At 41.4% G+C, this 20875-nt stretch overlaps 1 protein-coding gene across 1 annotated transcript in view; it reads left to right on the plus strand.

Annotated features, from left to right (window-relative positions):
• adamts17 (ADAM metallopeptidase with thrombospondin type 1 motif, 17) overlaps positions 1-20875 on the plus strand; it is a 98558-nt gene that overhangs the window by 13634 nt on the left and 64049 nt on the right. Inside the window, exons 3-5 of the mRNA XM_085409678.1 lie at positions 2629-2800; positions 13632-13810; positions 14702-14785. Coding sequence (XP_085265804.1) covers positions 2629-2800; positions 13632-13810; positions 14702-14785 — 435 coding nt within the window. The remainder of the gene's footprint in view (positions 1-2628; positions 2801-13631; positions 13811-14701; positions 14786-20875) is intronic.

Consider the following 20875-nt stretch of genomic DNA (forward strand, 5'->3'; position numbering starts at 1 on the left):
GCACAGAGCTACATTTCGGTTGGCACGAAATGAGGTGAGCCTGTGTAGCTGAATGGTGGTGTCCGGAACTGAGCCATGTTTCTGTGAAAACAAAAATGCTACAGTCCCTAAATTCCCACTGTGTAGTCTGCTGGAGTTGGATGTAGTCCAGTTAATTTTGTCTAGTGAGCGAGCGTTTGAGAGCAGGATGGATGGGAGAGCCAACCAGCTTGGATTTGCTCTTAGCCAAGCACAGACCCCAGCGCATTTGCCGCGCCTCCGTTTCCTCACACATCGCTTTTGGCGACCCATCCCTCGGCCACTGGCATCAGGTGATGCCGAGGACTGGATGCCTGGTTTCCATAGCAACCTAACTCCACACAGCGCTTCTGGTCCTGGTCGATTTTTGTATGATGGGTGTTTGCTGTTGGTAAACACGAACAACCCTTGTTCTGGTGTCCATGTGGCTCAGAAGTCGTGATGAAAAGGTGATTAAAAAGCCAATTAGTTAAACCACAGGAATTTCTTAAAGACTTAATTACCTTCAAGACCTCTAATAAGAAATCATTTTGTCTTATTAATGAGCAATAATAAATATTCCATCCATCCATCCATCTTCATCCGCGGCCGGGTCGCGGGGGCAGCAGCCTAAGCAGAGAAGCCCAGACCTCCCTCTCCCCAGCCACCTCCTCCAGCTTATCCGGGGGAATACCAAGGCGTTCCCAGGCCAGCCGAGAGATATAATCTCTCCAGCGTGTCCTGGGTCTGCCCCGGGGCCTCCTCCCGGTGGGACATGCCTGGAACACCTCACCTCAGGAGGCGCCCAGGAGGCATCCTTGTCAGATGCCCGAACCACCTCAGCTGGCTCCTTTCGATGTGGAGCAGCAGCTGCTCTACTCTGAGCCCCTCCCGGATGGCCGAACTTCTCACCCTATCTCTAAGGGAGAGGCCAGCCACCCTTCGGAGGAAGCTCATTTCTGCCGCTTGTATCCGCGATCTCGTTCTTTCGGTCACTACCCACAGCTCGTGGCCATAGGTGAGGGTAGGGACGTAGATCGACCGGTAAATTGAGAGCTTCGCTTTTGCACTCAGCTCCCTCTTCACCACGACGGATCGGTGCAGCGTCCGCATTTCTGCAGCTGCAGCCCCAATCCGTCTGTCGATCTCCAGCTCCCTTCTCCCATCACTCGCGAACAAGACCCCGAGTTACTTGAACTCCTCCACTTGGGGCAGGAACTCATCCCCGACCCGGAGTGGGCACTCCACCCTTTTCCGGCTGAGAACCATGGCCTCAGATTTGGAGGTGCTGATCCTCATTCCCGCTGCTTCACACTCGGCTGCGAACCGTTCCAGTGGGAGCTGGAGGCCCTCACCCGATGAAGCCAACAGAACCACATCGTCTGCAAAAATCAGAGATGAGATTCTGAGGCCACCAAAGCGAAAGCCCTCCGCCACTTGGCTGCGCCTAGAAATCCTGTCCATAAAAATTATGAACTATGAAATAATAAATATTCAAAAGAGAAAAATCAGTTTTCAGAATTAACTTCTGGGATGGGAAGATCATTTGTGGATGTAGGCTTCCCCGCATCCTTCTGTCTCTTCATGTAATCCCAGACACACTCGATGATGTGGAGATCAGGGCTCTGTGGGGGCCAGAGCATCCTTCCCAGTACTACTTCTTCTTCTTTATGCTGAAGATAGTTCTTAATGACTTTGGCTGTACGTTTGGGTTTGCTGTCCTGCTGCAGAATACATTTGGGGCCAATAAATAATCATTTATATTTCTGAAAACATTCTTTGCTTACAGCACCTGCCTAAAACTGTTGCACAGTACTGTAGATGGAATAGAAAAGCATGAACTAAACAGTCATGAGTGTGGTATAGTCCGGGAGAACGGAAATAGACAGGCCATTCACAGTGATCTGTTGTTTTTCCCAAGCAAGCGGCAGGATATTTGCACATTCTTACAGGTAGTGGAGATGGGCAATGATGATCCGTGGTGGAGCCCCCTGTTTGGGAGCCTGTAGAAGTGATCTGTGTGCCCTGTCCAGCAGCGGCGCTCCTTTCAAGCCCAATGCTTCCTTCAGCAGTGCCGAAACGGGATGCAGAGCAGGCGTGTCCCGGGAACCCTCATTATCCTGATGTTTTTCCTTCTTGATCTGGCCTCTAAATTGTCACACTTGTTCTCCAGAGAAACAGCCACATCTGCCAGGTGTTTTTTTGCGTTTATCATCATTGGACTTTTTTGAATCACACTTAATCTGGCCCCAATCCAAGGTGTTAACAAACTTTTTGAATGTGGGAAAAAATTGTTGTAGCAATACACTAGGTAAACAGAATTAACATTACAGCAAAATGTGAACTCTTCTCAGAAATTACTTAAAAAGTACAAACAAATACCTGCAATTATTTTAACTTTCCAAAATTTTACATTATTTTTATTCTGTATTTATTTTAAAAATGTAGAAATAATGGAGCTCTTTCAAATGTAGTACTTTGTTATATCTTCACTATGTTGGAATTATTGGTTGTAATAATAAACAATGTAAATTTACAATAAATATAACTTTTAAAATCATGCTTTTCTTGCTCCAGGACCAGATTTCCCAACACAGTCATAATAATTTCAGGTTGTATATGTCTTGACAGATGGGTTTTATCCAGATGGGAGAGGAGAGCCTGTTTATCCAGCCTGCTGTTGTACATGACCCATCCCTGTCATTCTCCGGTCTTAAACACCAGCTTCTGCGGCAATCACGTTCAGCCAAGACCAAATCTGGTCTAGATTTTAAGCAGTCCAACTACTGTGGGGCTGTACAAGGTGAGTGACACATCGAGACTGAATAGCGGAGGTCATATGGTTATAGTGACACTGACAGCAGAAGTGGTTTAGAATGATAGTTCAGGAACTTGGATGAGGTTGACAAGATGATTGGTCACGGTTAAAATTATTTGTACAAATGCATTCATGTGTATGTGTGTTTTTCCACAGGTACAGCACTGTTTAAATGTACATTCTGTTAGAACACTCTAAAGCAATGACAAAAGCCAACTTTTCGACTTTGAAAAGTCCCCGCAGGGGACATGGGAGAAAAAAAAAATTAAGACGGACTCGGGATCTCGCAAAAGTTTTAGCCGCATTCTTTGGAGGCCGCCAGCTCGAAGCCGACTGGGAGGTCGAGGCACGATGTGCCGGGAGAGCGGTGTTCCTCCCGGCTGTAGTAGGTCTCGACCTCCCGTTAGCTTCGAGCTAGTGGGTGTCAGATCTCCGAAAACGTCGGAGCACTTTTGCAAATATGTGATGTCTTGTAAACCGAGCAGGTATCTGACGTTTACACAGCTACATTCATGCCTCAAACTATCTTAAAAGTGTATTTTGTGACCCAGAAAGAGTAATATTACAACTAAGTAGCTGCTGCCATTGTTGGAATTCAACTTTTGCGAGATCCCGAGTTAGTTTTGCGAGATCTCGCAAAAGTCCATCTTAATTTTTTTTTCTCCCATGTCCCCTGCGGGGCTCCGTAGTAATTTGCAATTGGGGGAAAAAAATTTGATTCACCAGAAAAGACCAAGAAATTGCAAGTGATGAAATTACAGCAACGAGAAGACCATTTTAGAGAAATATGTGTAATAGCACTCAAACCACTTTAGACAACGTGCCCCATTTACTCAAATTAGTGAATTCCTATAAGCACGTTGCCTAAATGCTTTCTATGTAAACATCCACACACATTCACAGTATCTTGCCCAAGGCAGCACTGCTGACTGGCTGCCAGGGAATCAATCCACCAATTTTGTAATTAGTGGATGACCTGCTCTGCCTCCTGAGCTACAGTCACTGTAGGTTTTTCATGAGAGAGAACACAAATGTGCTCCAATTATAAGTTTTCACAATTTATTATCAAAACGGTTAGAATTTCACTTTAGTTTTTCATGTTGCCATGGACCTTCTCTCTCTGGCTCAGAGACAAAAGGCTGCCGCGCCCGGGCGCTAAACACGTTTCTATTGCACGTCACAAAAACATAACGATAACATGATTGGTGGAAAGAGTTCGGGGTGGCCTTGGGTCTGATGTCAGCTCACGTTTCTTCTTCTGCAACTTTCTGGGCATCTCATTATTTGGAAACGCACTTCATGCTTCTGCCAGCTACATTTCCGTTACCCTGACAACCACCTCTTGCCCTCCAGTCAGACCTGCATAAACACGGAGCTGGGGTGCATTTCATAACAGCACCTAATCTAAGGCCTTGTTGTCTTGTACGTACCACAACCTCCACATTTTTGTGAAGGGGTCGTAGTCTGTTAGTATCAGAGTGAATCCAAAACTATTCTACAATAGACAAAACACAAAAATGTTACGCCAATGATGAGGCATTAGCTCTAAAAATAAAAATAAATCCCTCCTTTTATACCTTTCAAGGTGTAAATTGATTAAAAGAATAATCTGTCATTCTTTTAATAATAGTTACTGGACTTGCAGGCTATAAGCCTAGCTTATCAAAAGAGTGCAACATGAGGTCAACTGGAAATGTCTGATCACACTATTGTTACATAGTGAAAGACAACAAGAAACCTTTAACACATGAGAGGAAGTGTCCTATTTCAGTATCCTTGATCTCATCCTCACTTTCCAGGTCCTCCAGCATACTCCAAGAATCTTAACCTGTTTATTTAAAAATGAAAGTGCAGGATACAGGATACCACACTTTCTACGTACAGGGGAGGTGTGTATACCTAACACCTCCCTGTTCTGTACCACCCTCAGTCATGTGGAAACAAGTTGTTCAAACAAACCTGCAACGGTATTTTGAGAGTAAATTAGCCAATTAAACAGTAGACTTTATTAATGCGGTACAGTTTTTATGGAAACTTACCCAACAGTATGAATTTAAATCCATTTGCAACTTAATTAAGAATAACACCAATTTATATCAAAATCTTTATTGAATCAAGATCAAAATTAAGAAATCATCTTAACCACACAAGTACCTGAGTTAGGTTCAGCCAGTGTCCTATTACAGTCACTGGTAACTTTAATCTTACCAGGTTCCTGACCCCGTCTGAGGCAGGAAGTCTTTTCCTCCACAAAACCAAATTAGGTCAGCACAGGTATGGTTCACATGCAAACAGTCATAGTATAAAATCTTTGAATCTTTAAACATTTGACTCAGTTTTCTCTGAGTAAAACTGCAATAGCAATTTCTGGTGATGTTCAGTAACAGTCTTGAAGTATCAAGGAGACAGTCGTGTTCTATAATGTGCAAAACCAGAGCTATGAATTTGACCCTCTAACATGTGTATGCTGTTCAAATGCCAATGCTGCAAAACAGCAAAAAAAACAAAAAACAGAAAAAACAAAAACTGCAATTATTCCAATTAAAAAACTGAAAAAGAAGATCTCAAACTGCTTCTCTGTTCAGTCGTATTTTGTATATCGACTCTTCTTAGAATAATGAAAGTGTCACAGTCGACAGCAGGGACTCAAGCGCAGGGCAGGTTGATGTTCCAAACACAGTTTATTTACAACACCGGTGCAGAATATGTACAATGAGGGGAAAATCCAGGGTTCCAAAGGTCCAAAGGGAAGCTCTCTCACACTCGCTCTCGCCTCCACGTCCAAACTCACACACGTCCACGCAGCAGGAAGGCCACAGGTCCGGGGAGGAAAACTATCACACAACAGAGGGAAATTACTCAAAGGTCACAAAGTACTTAAGCATAGATTCACGGGAGCTGAGAGGATCACTAACGTGTCTCAACCATCCAGCCACGAGAAGATCTGCGTCCCAGCCTCAAATAGTGGACAGGTAACGACAGCTAATAGCGAACAGGTGTGTGGGCCAAGGGCGGAGCCCACAGTGAGCTCCGCCCAGGCAGAGCAGTGAAGGAGAGAGAGAGAATACAAAACACATGTAGCCCTGCAGGGCCGGCTAGGCAGTCACAGGGACCATGACAAAAAGGTAATGCACTGTTGCTGGGTTTTTTTAAATTTTAGTATGATTAAAATACGTCATTTTAATTCACGTGTAAATGGACTGGTTCTTATGTAGCGCTTTTCTACTCTTCTGAGCACTCAAAGCGCTTTATACAACTTTTGCATTCACCCATTCACACAAGCACGTTTTTCTAAGTGCTTTCTAGCTGACATTCATACACATTCATACTCCGATGGATGCATCGGAGAGCAGTTTGGGGTTCGTATCTTGTAGAATGGACCCTTTTATACTTAAAGCTTAAAATAAATAGACATCAAGAGAGGAAGGCAGTGCAAATAAATGCAAACACAGCTTCTCGCGACACTCATGCTTTAATGGATGTCAGTGTAAACTATTTCTGTCAGATTTAACCTGACAACCTGAATTTTGTGTAATTACCATACAAAACTTAACACAAGTATTAAAAAAAGTCTTTTTCATAGTTTCATCGAAATGATTTTATGTGCACGGCGCTCGAAAATCTGTCAAATGTTTCAGTACGACTTTGCTAAGCTACGAAGCCGCACCGCTTGATGGATTGTCGGAGCGTTACGGCTATCGTAGGCGGAGCCTCGCGGAGTGATACGTACTGTGCTTCAACATGATATTACCGTATTGTGTGTGTATAACCTCTTTTTACGTTTTGTGGATATTATACATGGTTATGCTGAGGACATGTCGGCCAGTTTCCACTGGAAATGCCTTTTGGTTAAACTGTCAGCGAGGAATTTGCACTGTTACGATTTAATATAACTTTAATGCAGATAAAGATAGATCTTGTGAAATATTTTTGTGGTAGGCCTCCCTTGTCTTCTAAAACTCCACCTGTCACCATGATGAGTGGGGCTTGCATGGGTGGTGCTCAGGAGTTACACTTTATTTTGTGGAAGTGAACTTGCTGACAAAGATGGAAATAAAAGTGGAGCCTTATGTTCGGGCTCTGTAGCTGCTGGTCTGACCTCAGTTGCTTTGAGACACTGGCTTTGTGTTTGTGTTGATTCTGCCTCTTCCCTTTAACAACTGTTCGACACAGTATTGGTATTGTCATCGGAAGAGCTCTTGTTTTATTCACGTCAACTTTCCTTGAGCCCCAGGTTTTCACGTGTTCCTCTCTTGCTTTTTGATGTAGGGCTTTTGTTGCATCATTAGTTGGGACTTGTGTTTCTGGATCGGTGAAAATCAATCCTCCTTTTCCCCATTTGTTTTCCATACTTCATCTTGGGGTCTTTCTAATTTTGTCTGTTTCTTGTTCTTTACAAAGCCCTTCAGCTGTCTCATATTGCTGGGAGATTGTGGTTCTTCTTCTTTAAGTTTTGCAAGAAGTCAGTATTCTTTATTCTCTGGTCTCATAATGAATCAAGTATTTCTCTTTTTTATCTCCAAATAATTCTCCATAACACATCCTGTTGACTGAAGGCGCACTTTTCTTTGATCATCTTGACTTGCACCCGACGAGTGTTTCTTAACTGTTCACTTTGTAAATAAAACCTTGATCAGACTCTGTCGCCAACATAGAGATGGACAGCTGAAAACACAATGGCTGAGGAGCACTTAGATAATATTGGCTGGTCCTTGAGTTTAATGATATGCTCAGGGGAACACCAGAACAAGCCAAAGTGTTGGTCATTAGAAACATTGAACTGGGCAAATACTGATGTTACTCTTACACTGGCGGTATGAATAAACATGTGATGTGACACAACACACCACATGGCACAATCTGAAAGAATTTCATCTGAATCTGACAACAATAACAATTTAATTCAATGGAATTCGCTTTATGATCAACTGAAACTGAGAACATTTCAATACACAGACCATAATGTTGTGGACTTGGAAATCGATGTAGACCCAGAAAATAATTTCTTCTACAACATCAGCAACAACCGCTGCTACTTCACTGATGAACAGTGTAGTCACACCATCAACACGGAAAACAAATGATCAATAATCCATTTAATAGCAGAAGTCTATGTGGCAGTTTCAATAATATAAAGCAATATTTTAATCAATTCACAAAACCATTTGGAATTATTGCCATATCTAAAACATGATCAATGCAGAGAAACGACTGGATTTTGAACTGGAGGGGTTGAAGTTAATTATAAGGTGGTGAAAAGTATGACAACTACAATTGATAACTTATTAGAATGTATATAACAACTGAAGTTTATGAGGAAAAAGTGAAAAATGTAATAATTAGCTGTTTATATCGAGCACCAGGCCCAAGCATACATGTATTTAATGACTTCATAGAAGAAATGTTCTCAAAAACAAATCAAAAGTTATGTTTATCTTGGTGATTTTAACAATGATCTGCTGAATGCGAATAAGCATAAAATTACCAATGAATTTTAAACACTATATACAGTCTGAGGTTACATCCTAAAACAACCAGGCCAAGCAGAATTACACCTCACTGTGCCACCTTAATTGACAATATTTTCACTAACAACATGGAAAACAACATTGTGAGTATATTATTATTTAATGGCATCAGTTTTTATGTATTTTAAAGGGCAGAGAGCCTTTCAGCCTACCACAGCTGCGTTTGGTTGACTCTGTGGAATCCTTTAAAAAGCAGTTAAAAGTTTCTGTTTAAACAAGCCTTCTGTTGATCAATGCTGTTTATTTATTTATTTGTTTGTTTGTTTTTACATTTATCCCTTTGTATTGTCTATTTTATTACTTCTCTGTTTATTTTAACCTTTGTGTGCTGTGCTTTGCAACTGCCTGTCTATGAAAAGTGCTTAATAAATAAACTTTAGTTACTTACTGTAATCATGCAGAGCAGTGGTCCCCAACCCCCGGGCCGGTCCATGAGTCGTTGGTACCGGGCCGCGAGAGTTGAGGCTCGGGGGTGAAATTTGTGGTTTTCAGGCTTTTCATCTGTTTTTATTGTTTTTTTATTTATCATTTTTATTGTTAACGTGGTTTTCCTGTGTGTCAATCTTTTTTTGGGGGGGGGGAATCTCCACGTGTGTGTGTGTGTGTGTGTGTGTGTGTGTGTGTGTGTGTGTGTGTATACAATTAACCTCATTTATTTTAATTCTTTCTTTTATCTGTTTACATTATACCCCTGTTCAGCACTGTGGCTGAGACTTGATGTCTTTTAAATGTGCTACACAAATAAAGCTGACTTGACTTAACTTGACTATTCCATCTGGAGAACCACCAAGCAGCCCATTGTTGGATAAAAACAGTCTCCTCCTTGATAACTGCTCCAGTAGAGTCAGTATACAGCTGCTTGGCCTTCGGTTCATAAAGGATCCCCCAATCACATGCCTTTGGGGATGAAAATATCTCTTAGTCATAAATGCTTCTTAGAAGCACAGACCCCTTTTTTACTAACAACTTACTTTACATCCTTTTGTCAGGTTCTACCGGCCAAGCAGAGTCTTAAATAATGAAGGAGGGTATGAGCTCCCCTGGAGTGCACCCACGACCAAACCAAAGTTGCTAGCTGTGATAGTCTTCTTGCAATATACCAGCCTTTTATAAAGAAACACAAATTAGGAGACACAGTTCACTAAAATTTCTTGCTTAACACCTAACAGAATTAATTTATTACCACAATGCATTCTTTGTTTGTCCAACTGTTGCTTCCTCAACCTGTTTCTTCTCTTCCTCGGTCGCAGCCAGTGACGACAGTACATAACTGGCCTTGTCTTCTGCTTGGGCTAAATCCAAGTTCCTCAGCACTGCATCGAATTTCTTGGCTTTTTAAAGCAAAAGGATTTTAAAAGTTTTAATGGGACCAAGCCATTTTGACCACAGAGTAGACAAAGTCGAGTACAAAGCATACAAAATACATATAAAATTAAAGTGGGGATAGTGGAGATGAACAGTCTGATGTCTGTAGTTTACATACATGTAAAGGCAGAAATTAGGGACATACAGTTTTTATTCATAAACACCCCAAAGAAAAAACATTCTAACAATCAGTACCTTCCTGGTTCAAAGCACTCTCCAGGTCACAAAGTGTGGTTATCCACTAAAACCATTCCACCGTGTACTGAATGTAAAAAAGTGTCACCCAGTTTAATTGGTCTCAGACTGCCTCAAAATACCTCAGAATATGAGAATTCAAAACTATTTTTATGTCTCTCAGATTGAACCAGTCAGATTGAGCCGGATATTATATGCTCTGGCCATTGAGTCCCATCTAAACCAACCCAGACAGAGCCTCACGGGGTTGACCTTTTGTGGGAGAAAAAGGCCACAGTGAGTTTGTCACCATATGCTGATGATGTAAAAGTCTTTATGACCGGGCACAATAAAATCAGCACTCAGAAATTAGCATTATATGAACCAGCTTCTGTTGTTTAGGTCAGCTGGTCAAAATGTGTTGGCCTTTGCCAGAAGAGTGGATTAATAAAGTGAAACCAAAAATGCCAGCTCTGCTACAGTGGGACAGGGAGGGGATGAAATGTTTAAGTGTGTTTCTGGGAAGGGATGACTTCCAGATGAAAAAAATTGGAAGGGTTTACTAAAAACTGGTGAGATCTGCTGGACCCAAGCCCACTGCTTGTCTCGTGGGTGCCTCTATATGACATACAGCTGTCTTATAGAGGGAGGACCTTGGGTTTTAATAACTGCGCAAAGCAGTTATTAAAAACCATGTGAGGAGCATTGACTATGACAACAATCTGTAGAGCCAGGAACCAAATAATGACCATCTACAGCATTGGTGTCAAACTCCAGTCCTTTAGGGCCAGTGTCCTGAAACTTACAAGTGTCCCTGCTACCACACACCTCAATAATATTAGTAGGTCATTTGCAAGACTCTATAGAACACTGTAGATCAGGGTGCTGAGGTGGCAATTCAACCACTGAATTCATGTTACAGCTGCTCATGAGTGAATGAACATGGTGCAATAAAAAGTACATTTTTCTAAACGCTTACATTATTCTCCAAGAAGGCTGGGTACTCAAGACCGGTTCCCCCGACCCAAAGGCGCTGGGAACAAACCTTCTCATCCACAGGGAGAAACCCCAATGTACAGGCAGCAGAGGGGATACTAGGATACCTACCCCAGCCTGCTGCCTCTCACCTAGGGCAACTGTAGACTGAGACAGAGTCCAGCCGCTCTCTCGGAGACTGGTTCCACAGCCTAAGTCATGCGTTGAGGTGAGCCAGACTATATCTAGCCGGTACCTCTCAACCTCACGCACTAACTCAGTAACCCTATCCTGGGCAGGGTGAATTGTTCCCTTGGTTGTATACTCGTAGGAGTCTTTTCGGTCTTTGTCTTATCCCTCACAAAGGACAAAATTGCAATGGGACACCCTACCAGGTGGGCAAAGGCCCCCCAACAACCTAGCCCCTGGGATCCCTGGGACACACAAACCCCTCCATCACAATAAGTGCTTAATAATAACAATTCCATGTATCCAAGTGGAACCTATTTAAACCAACGTGAAAAGTGATTCCTTTATTTGTGCTGTACTGGAGCAGAGCTAACATTTTAGCAGAATGCCATACATACATAGTGACATAGTGATGAGAATAACGGCATTATTAGTAACGCCGTTACTAATGCTGTAAATGTTTCAGCTTTCAGTAACTAGTAATCTAATTAATTACTATTTCTATCATTACAACGCTGTTACTCTTATTAACAAGGTGCAGATGCGTTACTACTGTTTTTTTTACTTTTTCAATACACTGTTGAAGCTGTCTTCAGCTTATTCAGAGTTAGGGGTTGAAACAATCGCACGTGTGCTGCTGATTGGCTGAGAAAGAAAAGTAATCATGTTAAACAAATCACATGACTTCTTTAAGGTGACATAGTAACAAGATGCTATGTCAGCCCAAGACAAGCCCGAGTCTCTATTTTTGTGTTAAAAGTGTGGACTTCAAACTATATACCTGTTTTTTAAATTGTGTTGATAGGCCACGTAAAACCAGTCATGATAAAAAATATATACCAGCGGTCCCAACCCCCGGGCCTCGGACCGGTACCGGTCCATGAGTCGTTTGGTGCCGGGCCGCGAGAGTTGAGGTTCAGGTGTGAAATGTGTGGTTTTCAGGGTTTTTATCGGTTTCCAGCGTTATTTTGTTATCGTTTTTATCATTAACTCGGTTTTCCTGGGTCTTTTCATGTGTGTTATGAATAAATTTTCTTTTTTTCGGTACCGGTACTAGTTTTATTTTGTTGTATTTATCCGCGACACCTTAAAGTCCGTGAAAATATTGTCGGGCATAAACCGGTCCGTGGCGCAAAAAAGGTTGGAGACCGCTGATATATACAATGTTTTTTCCTGAATACTATTGATGTGTTTACTGTGTAAGGATAGCGCTTGTGACCAAAAAAAAGAAGTACCATACTGACCAATCAAAAATGATTTGGCAACATGGCAGGAAGAGGGGAAAGTTCTAGGAGCAATGGCAGCGAGAGAGAGAGCAAAAGAAAGAGAGAGAGAGTTTTGAGATGTGAGATATTTGTGACCTTTAGCGTGTTTGGATTGTGTAGTTAGTGTGTAGTGTAGTCGATATTTTTTTGTGTGTGTGTCAGAACAATGAGGCGACTGCTGATTGTCACAGTTGCTGCCAAAAAGCCACCAAAGTCAGATTACAGTGTAAACGGTGTCTCCAGGTGGAAAACAGGAGTGATACACCTCCTGCTGTCAGGCCTGCAGGTACCACGCTTGTGATGAGGTCCATTATCTCATAGTGGACAGAAATTATTTTTTGGAGTGGCACAAATCATTTTGTGGCATCTTATTTGATGTAGAACAGCTGATTGTTCTGTAAATAGTTTGAAATAGTTATTTTAAAAATCCTTGGGTGCATTTTTAGGTGAATAGCTGCAAAAAACTTTGTTGTTTACAAAACTTGTTCATAACTTCTTAAAGTTTATAATTTATCTTTGCATTTCAAGTTAATGATTCATTAAACATGTTTGTGGTTCTTACAGTAAAAATATAACCTTTTTCTACTCTGATTTTATGTTTTTGGTCATTTTACGTACACCAATAGTTACTTTTCCTAGTAATTAGTTACTTTTATAATATTGTAACTGAGTTACTAACCCAGTTACTTTTTTGAAAAAGTAACTATTAACCAAAACTAATTACCTTTTCATAGTATTTTGCCCAACACTGATACATACATTCTTACATGCGTTCCCTCATCATTCATCCGCAGAATAAAATGAAACAGCAAATATAAAAGTCTAAATACAGTTGTGCTAAAAAGGATATTGCATTTGTCGTTAGGTAACAGCCATCGAGTGTAAGTGATATTGATTATTGTAATATGTTATGCTAGTGTTTTATTTACCTTATATTTTAAAAAGTTATCATTAAACTATTCACAATTAGAGGAATTTTGCAGATATTGAACATTTTAGCAGGCGTACAAATCTGTTGAACAGTTCTCCCAATTCTAGAAGTTTGGTCCAGGCAATATCAGGCTCTTTTTCTACAAAACACTACATCTCTTTATTATTATTGTTGTTATTATTATTATTATTATTATTATTATTATTATAAATGATCAAAGTGTTCGTGTTTAAGTACGGCATCTTTTCAAATCAAAGACACTGAATCTAAGATAATTAAGTTTTAAAATGTTTATTTGGAAGTTTTTTCATAGGATGTAGTTATTTTTTAAATGGTTTGTACATACTTCTGGCGTACTGTTTTTAAATTTAGTCTTCCTTTTGTGGTAGGAAGGAAGAAAGAAAGCAGTTCAAGAGTTCAAGAGAATGAGGAGGGTCGTGGGAAGAGAGATGCCATACGCCTGCACGAAGTCTACACTCTGGAGACAGTGGTGGTAGCAGATTCGGACATGGTCCAGTACCATGGTGGTGAGGCAGCACAGAGGTTCCTATTGACTGTTATGAATATGGTAAGATTTTTAGAATCAAACGCTGTTTTTGACTTCCCTCACTTGAGTTTAAGTCAAACCGAAACTGTTTATTCAAATACATATAAGTGTTTATTTAAATACAGAGACTGATGCATTTCTAAACCAGTAAAAATGTTGAAAGAAGTTACTCTGTATTTAATATGTGAGCATTTAAGTCAACTTCATTAAAAAACCATCACATGGTAGCAGTAGGAATAACTTTTTTAGTGTTTGCCAGTATAACTGTCTTAAAGTTATACTGAAATTTGCAATTTCAGCCTTCTTGTGTACTGTTTGGTCTCATACTTACAATACTACCTCGGAAACCCAGTGCACTTTAAATACAGATCGATTTTCCTAAATTCTTATACAATTTTGTTGCAGAGGGACTGAAGCCTATCACATTATCATCAGGCGACTTTACACACTCGAGTGTGTTACCCTTATACTCACAACATTAATGCAGGCAACTACACTCTCTTACACTTAGAGCCAATTTAGAATCACCAGTTAACATGACAAGCTAGTTGTGTGTTTGCACCACTGCACAATAATGCTGCTCATAACCAAATTAACAAACCCCAAACCTTTTAAAATACATAACCAGTTAATATCTGTTTAGGCTATGTTAGGTAGAGTTGTTTAATTTATGTCTATAGAAAAGTGTGATGTTGATGTCAACTATCTAATCCAAGTGGATTAAAATATTCATTTGCAATAGTCAGTTTGTTTATTTGCATTAGCAGGTTATCCATCCATTCATGCATTATTTCTAATGGATGTTATCAGAAAATTGTCCCATAAATTTTGACATTCACTCAAGTATGTTGATGATTTTTTTCCTTTATATGACCTTTCACATGGTTCAGTTGTACTAATTCTTTCTTTCAGGTCTACAATATGTTTCATCACCCAAGTCTCAGAGTTAGACTAGACATTCGAGTCACCAAGCTGATGCTGCTTTACAACCGCCCAGTAAGTCTGACATTTCGCCTTCTTTGACCCACATTAAAATTGCTTTCAACCCTAACAACCTGAGTTTCATAGGTTTGTGAGATTACCTCTCTCTGAGGTGTGTGTGTGTGTGTGTGTGCGCGCGTGCGTGCATGCGTGCGTGCGTGTGTGTGTGTGTGCGCGCGTGCGTGCGTGCGTGTGTGTGTGTGTGTGCGCGCGCGCGTGCGTGTGTGTGTGTGTGTGTGTGTGTGTGTGTGCGCGCGTGCGTGCGTGCGTGCGTGCGTGCGTGTGTGTGTGTGTGCGCGCGTGCGTGCGTGCGTGCCTGTGTGTGTGTGTGTGTGTGAGAAAAGAAATTAAAAAATCCCCTTTTTCTCTTTCAAAACAATCTGCCAAACTTTACAGGCTTTTTTCTAAATTTCATCTATGCAAAGATTTATTCTCAAGGTGTGCCTTGTGTGCATCCTTTCAGTGTGTTAAAATTGCTTTATGATGACATTTCTTTCACTTTTATAACCTTGTTTTCTTAAAATGTGGTGTACTATGTATACAATTCAATGATTACATATAGTGTAACTCACTATCTTTGATTCCAGTTCGCACAAAGACAACAAATGGCAGCAAAATTATTTATTTTACACATGTTGGGATATTGTATTTGTTTTAAATGTTATGTACTTATGTGGTATGTAGCTTTTGTTGCCATGATGCCAGGTCTCTCTTGGAAATGAGATTTTTACCTGGATAAATAAAGGACTAATAAAAAAGCACACATACTGTAGTCCAGCGGGTGTGTTGGTTGGTTGTTTGCTGCTAATAGACGTACATTAGTTTATGTAAGCTAATTAATAACCAAAGCCAAAACTAAATGGAATATAAAGAGACTAAAACTATAATTCGGTTTCGGGGGTCACTTTGGTATTCCCCCTGGCTGCAACAACAAGTTTCATGTTAACAAATGAAGAATATGCCGTCCACTTTCAGTTCTGTCCAAGTGGGTCTTCCGTTGTTTGGCTAGTGTTAGAATTTATTTTTATCTTTAAGGCTATATACCTCATAATTTGCATCACACATATGGTTTATCCTTTACTGCACAAATGTATGTAATATCAGGTAGTTTTGAATGCAGACTGTTACACTATGACCCCCTGTCAGGTATGTGGGTGAGGGTTGTGATACATACAAGAAAACAGGGCCATAAATTCTGGTGTTTGGGAATGCATTCCTCCCACCTTCTACAGGCCTGACCAGAGGACAAGAGGCAGTTGACATGGTGATGGCATTGTTGCATGCAAAAGTTTCATCTCTATAAAAGGAGATGTTCAGAAATGTGTAGAAGTTGAAACGTGAGCTGTACATGAGGTCTAAAGGCTTTCCTCCAACTTTTGACCAATCATCTTAACATACATACAGATAAGATAAGATAAGAACTTTATTTATCCTGAGGGAAATTATTTTGTCTGCCTAGGTGTACCAGCCTTTTGTCTCTGAGCCAGAGAGATGGAGGTCCATGGCGGCATGTAAAAGTAATCTGAAATCCGTTTGATAATAAATTGGGAAAACTTGTAATTTGAGCATATTTGTTTTCTCTCTCATAAAAAAACAGACAATTCTGCACCCAACATGGGGCTTGATTGAGTTGAGGAGAAGATCACCATTGGCGAGCAGAATCGGAGCGATGTTGATTTGAGCCTCACCAGATATTCTGAACCGAGCCTAGCTGGTTGCTCGTGAAAGAAAATGGGCCTAATGAAAAGGTAGGCAGGATTGCTGTTATTGAAGCATAGTTTTAACACTAGTGGCATTGAAATGGAAAAATCTACCTGTTAGCTGTAATGCTCAGGTTTGTAAAGCACTCTCCTCCACAGTGTAAATAAGTATAGCGTTGAGCAGAATCTTTTTGAGTCCCCAGACCAACAACCTGGTGTCTGACACTCTAAATTTAGTAAAAAGGGGTCACTCGCTCACATTTGGGCTTTGCTTTTCTTCACTTCTAATATGAAGTAATCCATTCAGGGACATGACTTGAGGGATAAAAAAGGTCTTTAAAAAAGTCGTGGCATCTTTTCCTCTGAGTCTGTTTTTTGTTTTGCTTTTTTCATCGCATACATCAACGTCTTTTCTTTCCCAATCCTGCTTCAGTAAGAAACATAGTTATGTTTGTGGTGTGATTTGCATGTAGTAAGCTGTTATGTTGTTGTGTTTAAGATTATTGTATTGCATAAAATACTGCTTATGGCATCAGCTCAGTACACGCGACCAGACCAGAGTCTCCAGCTTGTCGGTCCCACGAACCACCTGATTCAAACAGGCTCTCGTCCACACAGTGCTCATTTATAAAGTGCTTTACAAACCTAAATATTACAGCTAACAGGTGGATTTCCCTGTGTCTGTGTAGGTAGTCAAACATCAAAGAAGCACTTACTGCTAAAGAGACAGACTGAAATCATTGGTTTCTTAACATAAAACTCATTGTTGCAGCCAGGAGCAGTGGAAACGTGACCTCCTTAGACTGCTTTTTTAGTTTTAGTGTCCTTATTTTTCCCCTGAGTTGTTGGTGCTTTTGTTAGTTAACTAATATGAACTAATGTTTGTCAGTTGAACCCAATCAATCAACCACCCAACCCAGTGACATCACATCGTGTACTGGCATAAGATGGTGCTAAGCATGTTCTTAAAAACCTTAAAAAGTAAGTACTTAAAGTTAAAGTGAAAATGAAACACTACATTTATAAAAGTCTAAGGAGCTTGCAAAGAAAAGCGTCTGGACTTCTTTAAGTTGCTTGAAGACGTTTCACCTCTCATCCGAGAAGCTTCTTCAGTTCTAAGGTCAAATGGTGGAGAGTCCCAGATATAAACCTAGTGGGAGTTTCCCCCCACAGAGGGACAAAAGGACCCCTTGATGATCCTCTAACTGCCTGAGTCAAGGTGTGAAACTGGGTGTGGGTCACAATCAGCCAGAGTTTCGGGTGTGTTCATTGTGAAACCTGGCCCCACCTTATCATGCGAATTCCTGAGGTCAGATGGCCCAGGATGTGAGTGGGCGCTAAGGCGTCTGGGAAGGATCTCAAAACTGGATTATAGATGGCAGAGAGTTGGTGTCGTAAACCCCGCCTCTGTTCAAAGATGGTCGCTCACAGTGGACATAGATGCTTCTTTCACTCCTCTTTCAAAGCATCTGTCCTCTCTGTCCAAAATGTGAACGTTGGCATCCTCAAAGAGTGACCTTTGACCTTAAGATGCAGATGGACTGCTGAGTCTTGTCCTGTGGAGGTGGCTCTTCTGTGTTGTGCCATGCGCTTGTGAAGTGGCTGTTTGGTCTCTCCAATGTAGAGGTCTGGGCATTCCTCGCTACACTGTACAGCAGACACCACATTGTTAAGTTTGTGTTTTGGCGTTTTGTCTTTTGGGTGAACCAGTTTGTGTCTGAGCGTGTTGCTGGTTCTGAAATGCACCGGGATGTCATGCTTGGAGAAAACTCTCCTGAGTTTCTCTGATACACCGGCTACATAGGGGATGACAATGTTGACAATGTTGTCACTTGCATACCCACCACGGAGGCCGTGGAGACTGTCAGAAAACGACTACAAGAAGACAGCTCCTTGGAGGACAGGACCAACTTCACACCCGATCAGATCTGCACACTGTTAGACCTCTGCCTCACCACTACATATTTCAAATACAACGAAGGCTTTTACAGACAAAAACATGGCTGTGCCATGGACTCCCCCGTGTCACCTATTGTAGCCAACCTTTACATGGAGGAAGTGGAGAGAAAGGCTCTTGGCTCTTTCAAAGGAAGAGTACCCAGCCACTGGTACAGATATGTGGACGACACCTGGGTCAAAATCAAGACACAAGAAGTGGAATCCTTCACTGCGCACATTAACGCTGTGGATAAAAACATCAAGTTCACCAGGGAAGACACAAAGGACGACTGTTTGCCTTTCCTGGACTGCGCTGTGCACATTGAAGAGAACGGCAAACTCAACATCGAAGCCCCCACACACGGACCAGTACCTCCTCTTTGACTCCCATCACCCTCTGGAACACAAACTTGGAGTAATCAGGACCCTACACCACCGGGCAGAACATGTTCCGTCTAAGCCTGAAGGGAAAAAGAAGGAACACACACATGTAAAGGAAGCACTCAAAACGTGCGGCTATCCTAAATGGGCGTTCATAAAGTCAGCAAAGAGGCACAGAAAAGAAGACCAGACACCAGCGAGGGAGGATAAGAAGGACAGACGCAACAACATTGTCATCCCCTATGTAGCCGGTGTATCAGAGAAACTCAGGAGAGTTTTCTCCAAGCATGACATCCCGGTGTATTTCAGACCCAGCAACACACTCAGACACAAACTGGTTCACCCGAAAGACAAAACGCCAAAACACAAACTTAACAATGTGGTGTTTGCTGTACAGTGCAGCGAGGAATGCTCAGACCTCTACATTGGAGAGACCAAACAGCCACTTCACAAGCGCATGGCACAACACAGAACAGCCACCTCCACAGGACAAGACTCAGCAGTCCATCTGCATCTAAAGGTCAAAGATCACTCTTTGAGGATGCCAATGTTCACATTTTGGACAGAGAGGACAGATGGTTTGAAAGAGGAGTGAAAGAAGCATCTATGTCCACTGTGAGCGACCATCTTTGAACAGAGGCGGGGGTTTACGACACCAACTCTCTGCCATCTATAATCCAGTTTTGAGATCCCTTCCCAGACGCCTTAACGCCCACTCACATCCTGGGCCATCTGACCTCAGGAATTCACATGATAAGGTGGGGCCAGGTTTCACAATGAACACACCCGAAACTCTGGCTGATTGGGACCCACGCCCAGTTTCCCACCTTGGCTCAGGCGATTAGAGGATCATCAGGGGTCCTTTTGTCCCTCTGTGGGGGGAAACTCCCACTAGGTTTATATCTGGGACTCTCCAACATTTGACCTTAGAACTGAAGAAGCTTCTCGGATGAGAGGTGAAACGTCTTCAAGCAACTTAAAGAAGTCCAGACGCTTTTCTTTGCAAGCTCCTTTGACTACGATGACCTGGATGACTGAGAACCTTCACAGACATACATTTATAAAAGCCAGTTTAAACCATGCTCGAGCATTGTTAAATACTGTCTGTGAAGCTGAATGTAAGAAATAAGTGCTTAAAATTTAAGTTTAAAAAACATGTTTAGCGCCGTCTTCTGTCATTACAGAATGTTATGTCATGAGGTTGGTTGGTTTGCTGTTTTACATTGGTTTATGTTAGTAAGCTAGAGACAGAATTCACTATGACCATATGCTGTGGAGCCTCTTCTTGTTGTTTAGACATTTTACCTGGATCCCTGTTTAAAGATGTTTTTCGGTCCATCTGTTCTTGTACGCACATGGCTAATCCCTCTCTGGCCTCTGGTTAAGTCCGGTTTACTTCAAGAATGCTGTTATTCACCCTATACTAAAAAAAAGCCCAAACTTGACCCTTCTATTGGTCAGCTATAGACCAATCTCTAAATTACCATTTCTTACCAAGATTATTGATAAGCTAAGCTAACTGCTGCTTTAGATAAATACAGCATTCTTGATAAATTTCAATCTGAGTTCTGTAAAGGACATTCAAAGGAGAGAGCTCTTGTCAGAGTGTCTAGTGACACAGGAAATTGTTCTGTTCTCAACCACTGTATCAACCAAGCGAGATCTGGTGATACAGTGATCACCAGATCTTGACAGGTTGAGGTATTGGGCCAGTGTATCAGGATCTGCCTTACAACTGTTTACTTCATATCTTTCTGATTGTTCTCTTTGTGTGGCTGCTTCCAATTATAGGTCTTCCTTAAGCCATCTTAATTTTGGTGTACCTCAGGGTTCTTTTTTGGGGACCTTACTATTTCTGGTTTACATGATCCCTCTTCAACACATTTTGAGTAGAGGTCTCATATACCTGCTACACAGATGATATTTATTTATACATCCATTTTAAGCCTAATGAGGTATTGAATCTGCATGTCTTACACAAGTGCTTAGGGTTTGTAAAAGTCTGGATGGATAGAACTTTTCTTCAACTTAATCAGGAAAAGCTGAAATTCCTGATTGTGCTCCAGAAGAGCGTAAATTTCAATAA

This window comes from Rhamphochromis longiceps, linkage group LG1, assembly GCF_057381845.1.
Source record: "Rhamphochromis longiceps isolate RC_006_pf linkage group LG1, R_longiceps_female_GT1.1, whole genome shotgun sequence".
Taxonomy (NCBI): domain Eukaryota; kingdom Metazoa; phylum Chordata; class Actinopteri; order Cichliformes; family Cichlidae; genus Rhamphochromis; species Rhamphochromis longiceps.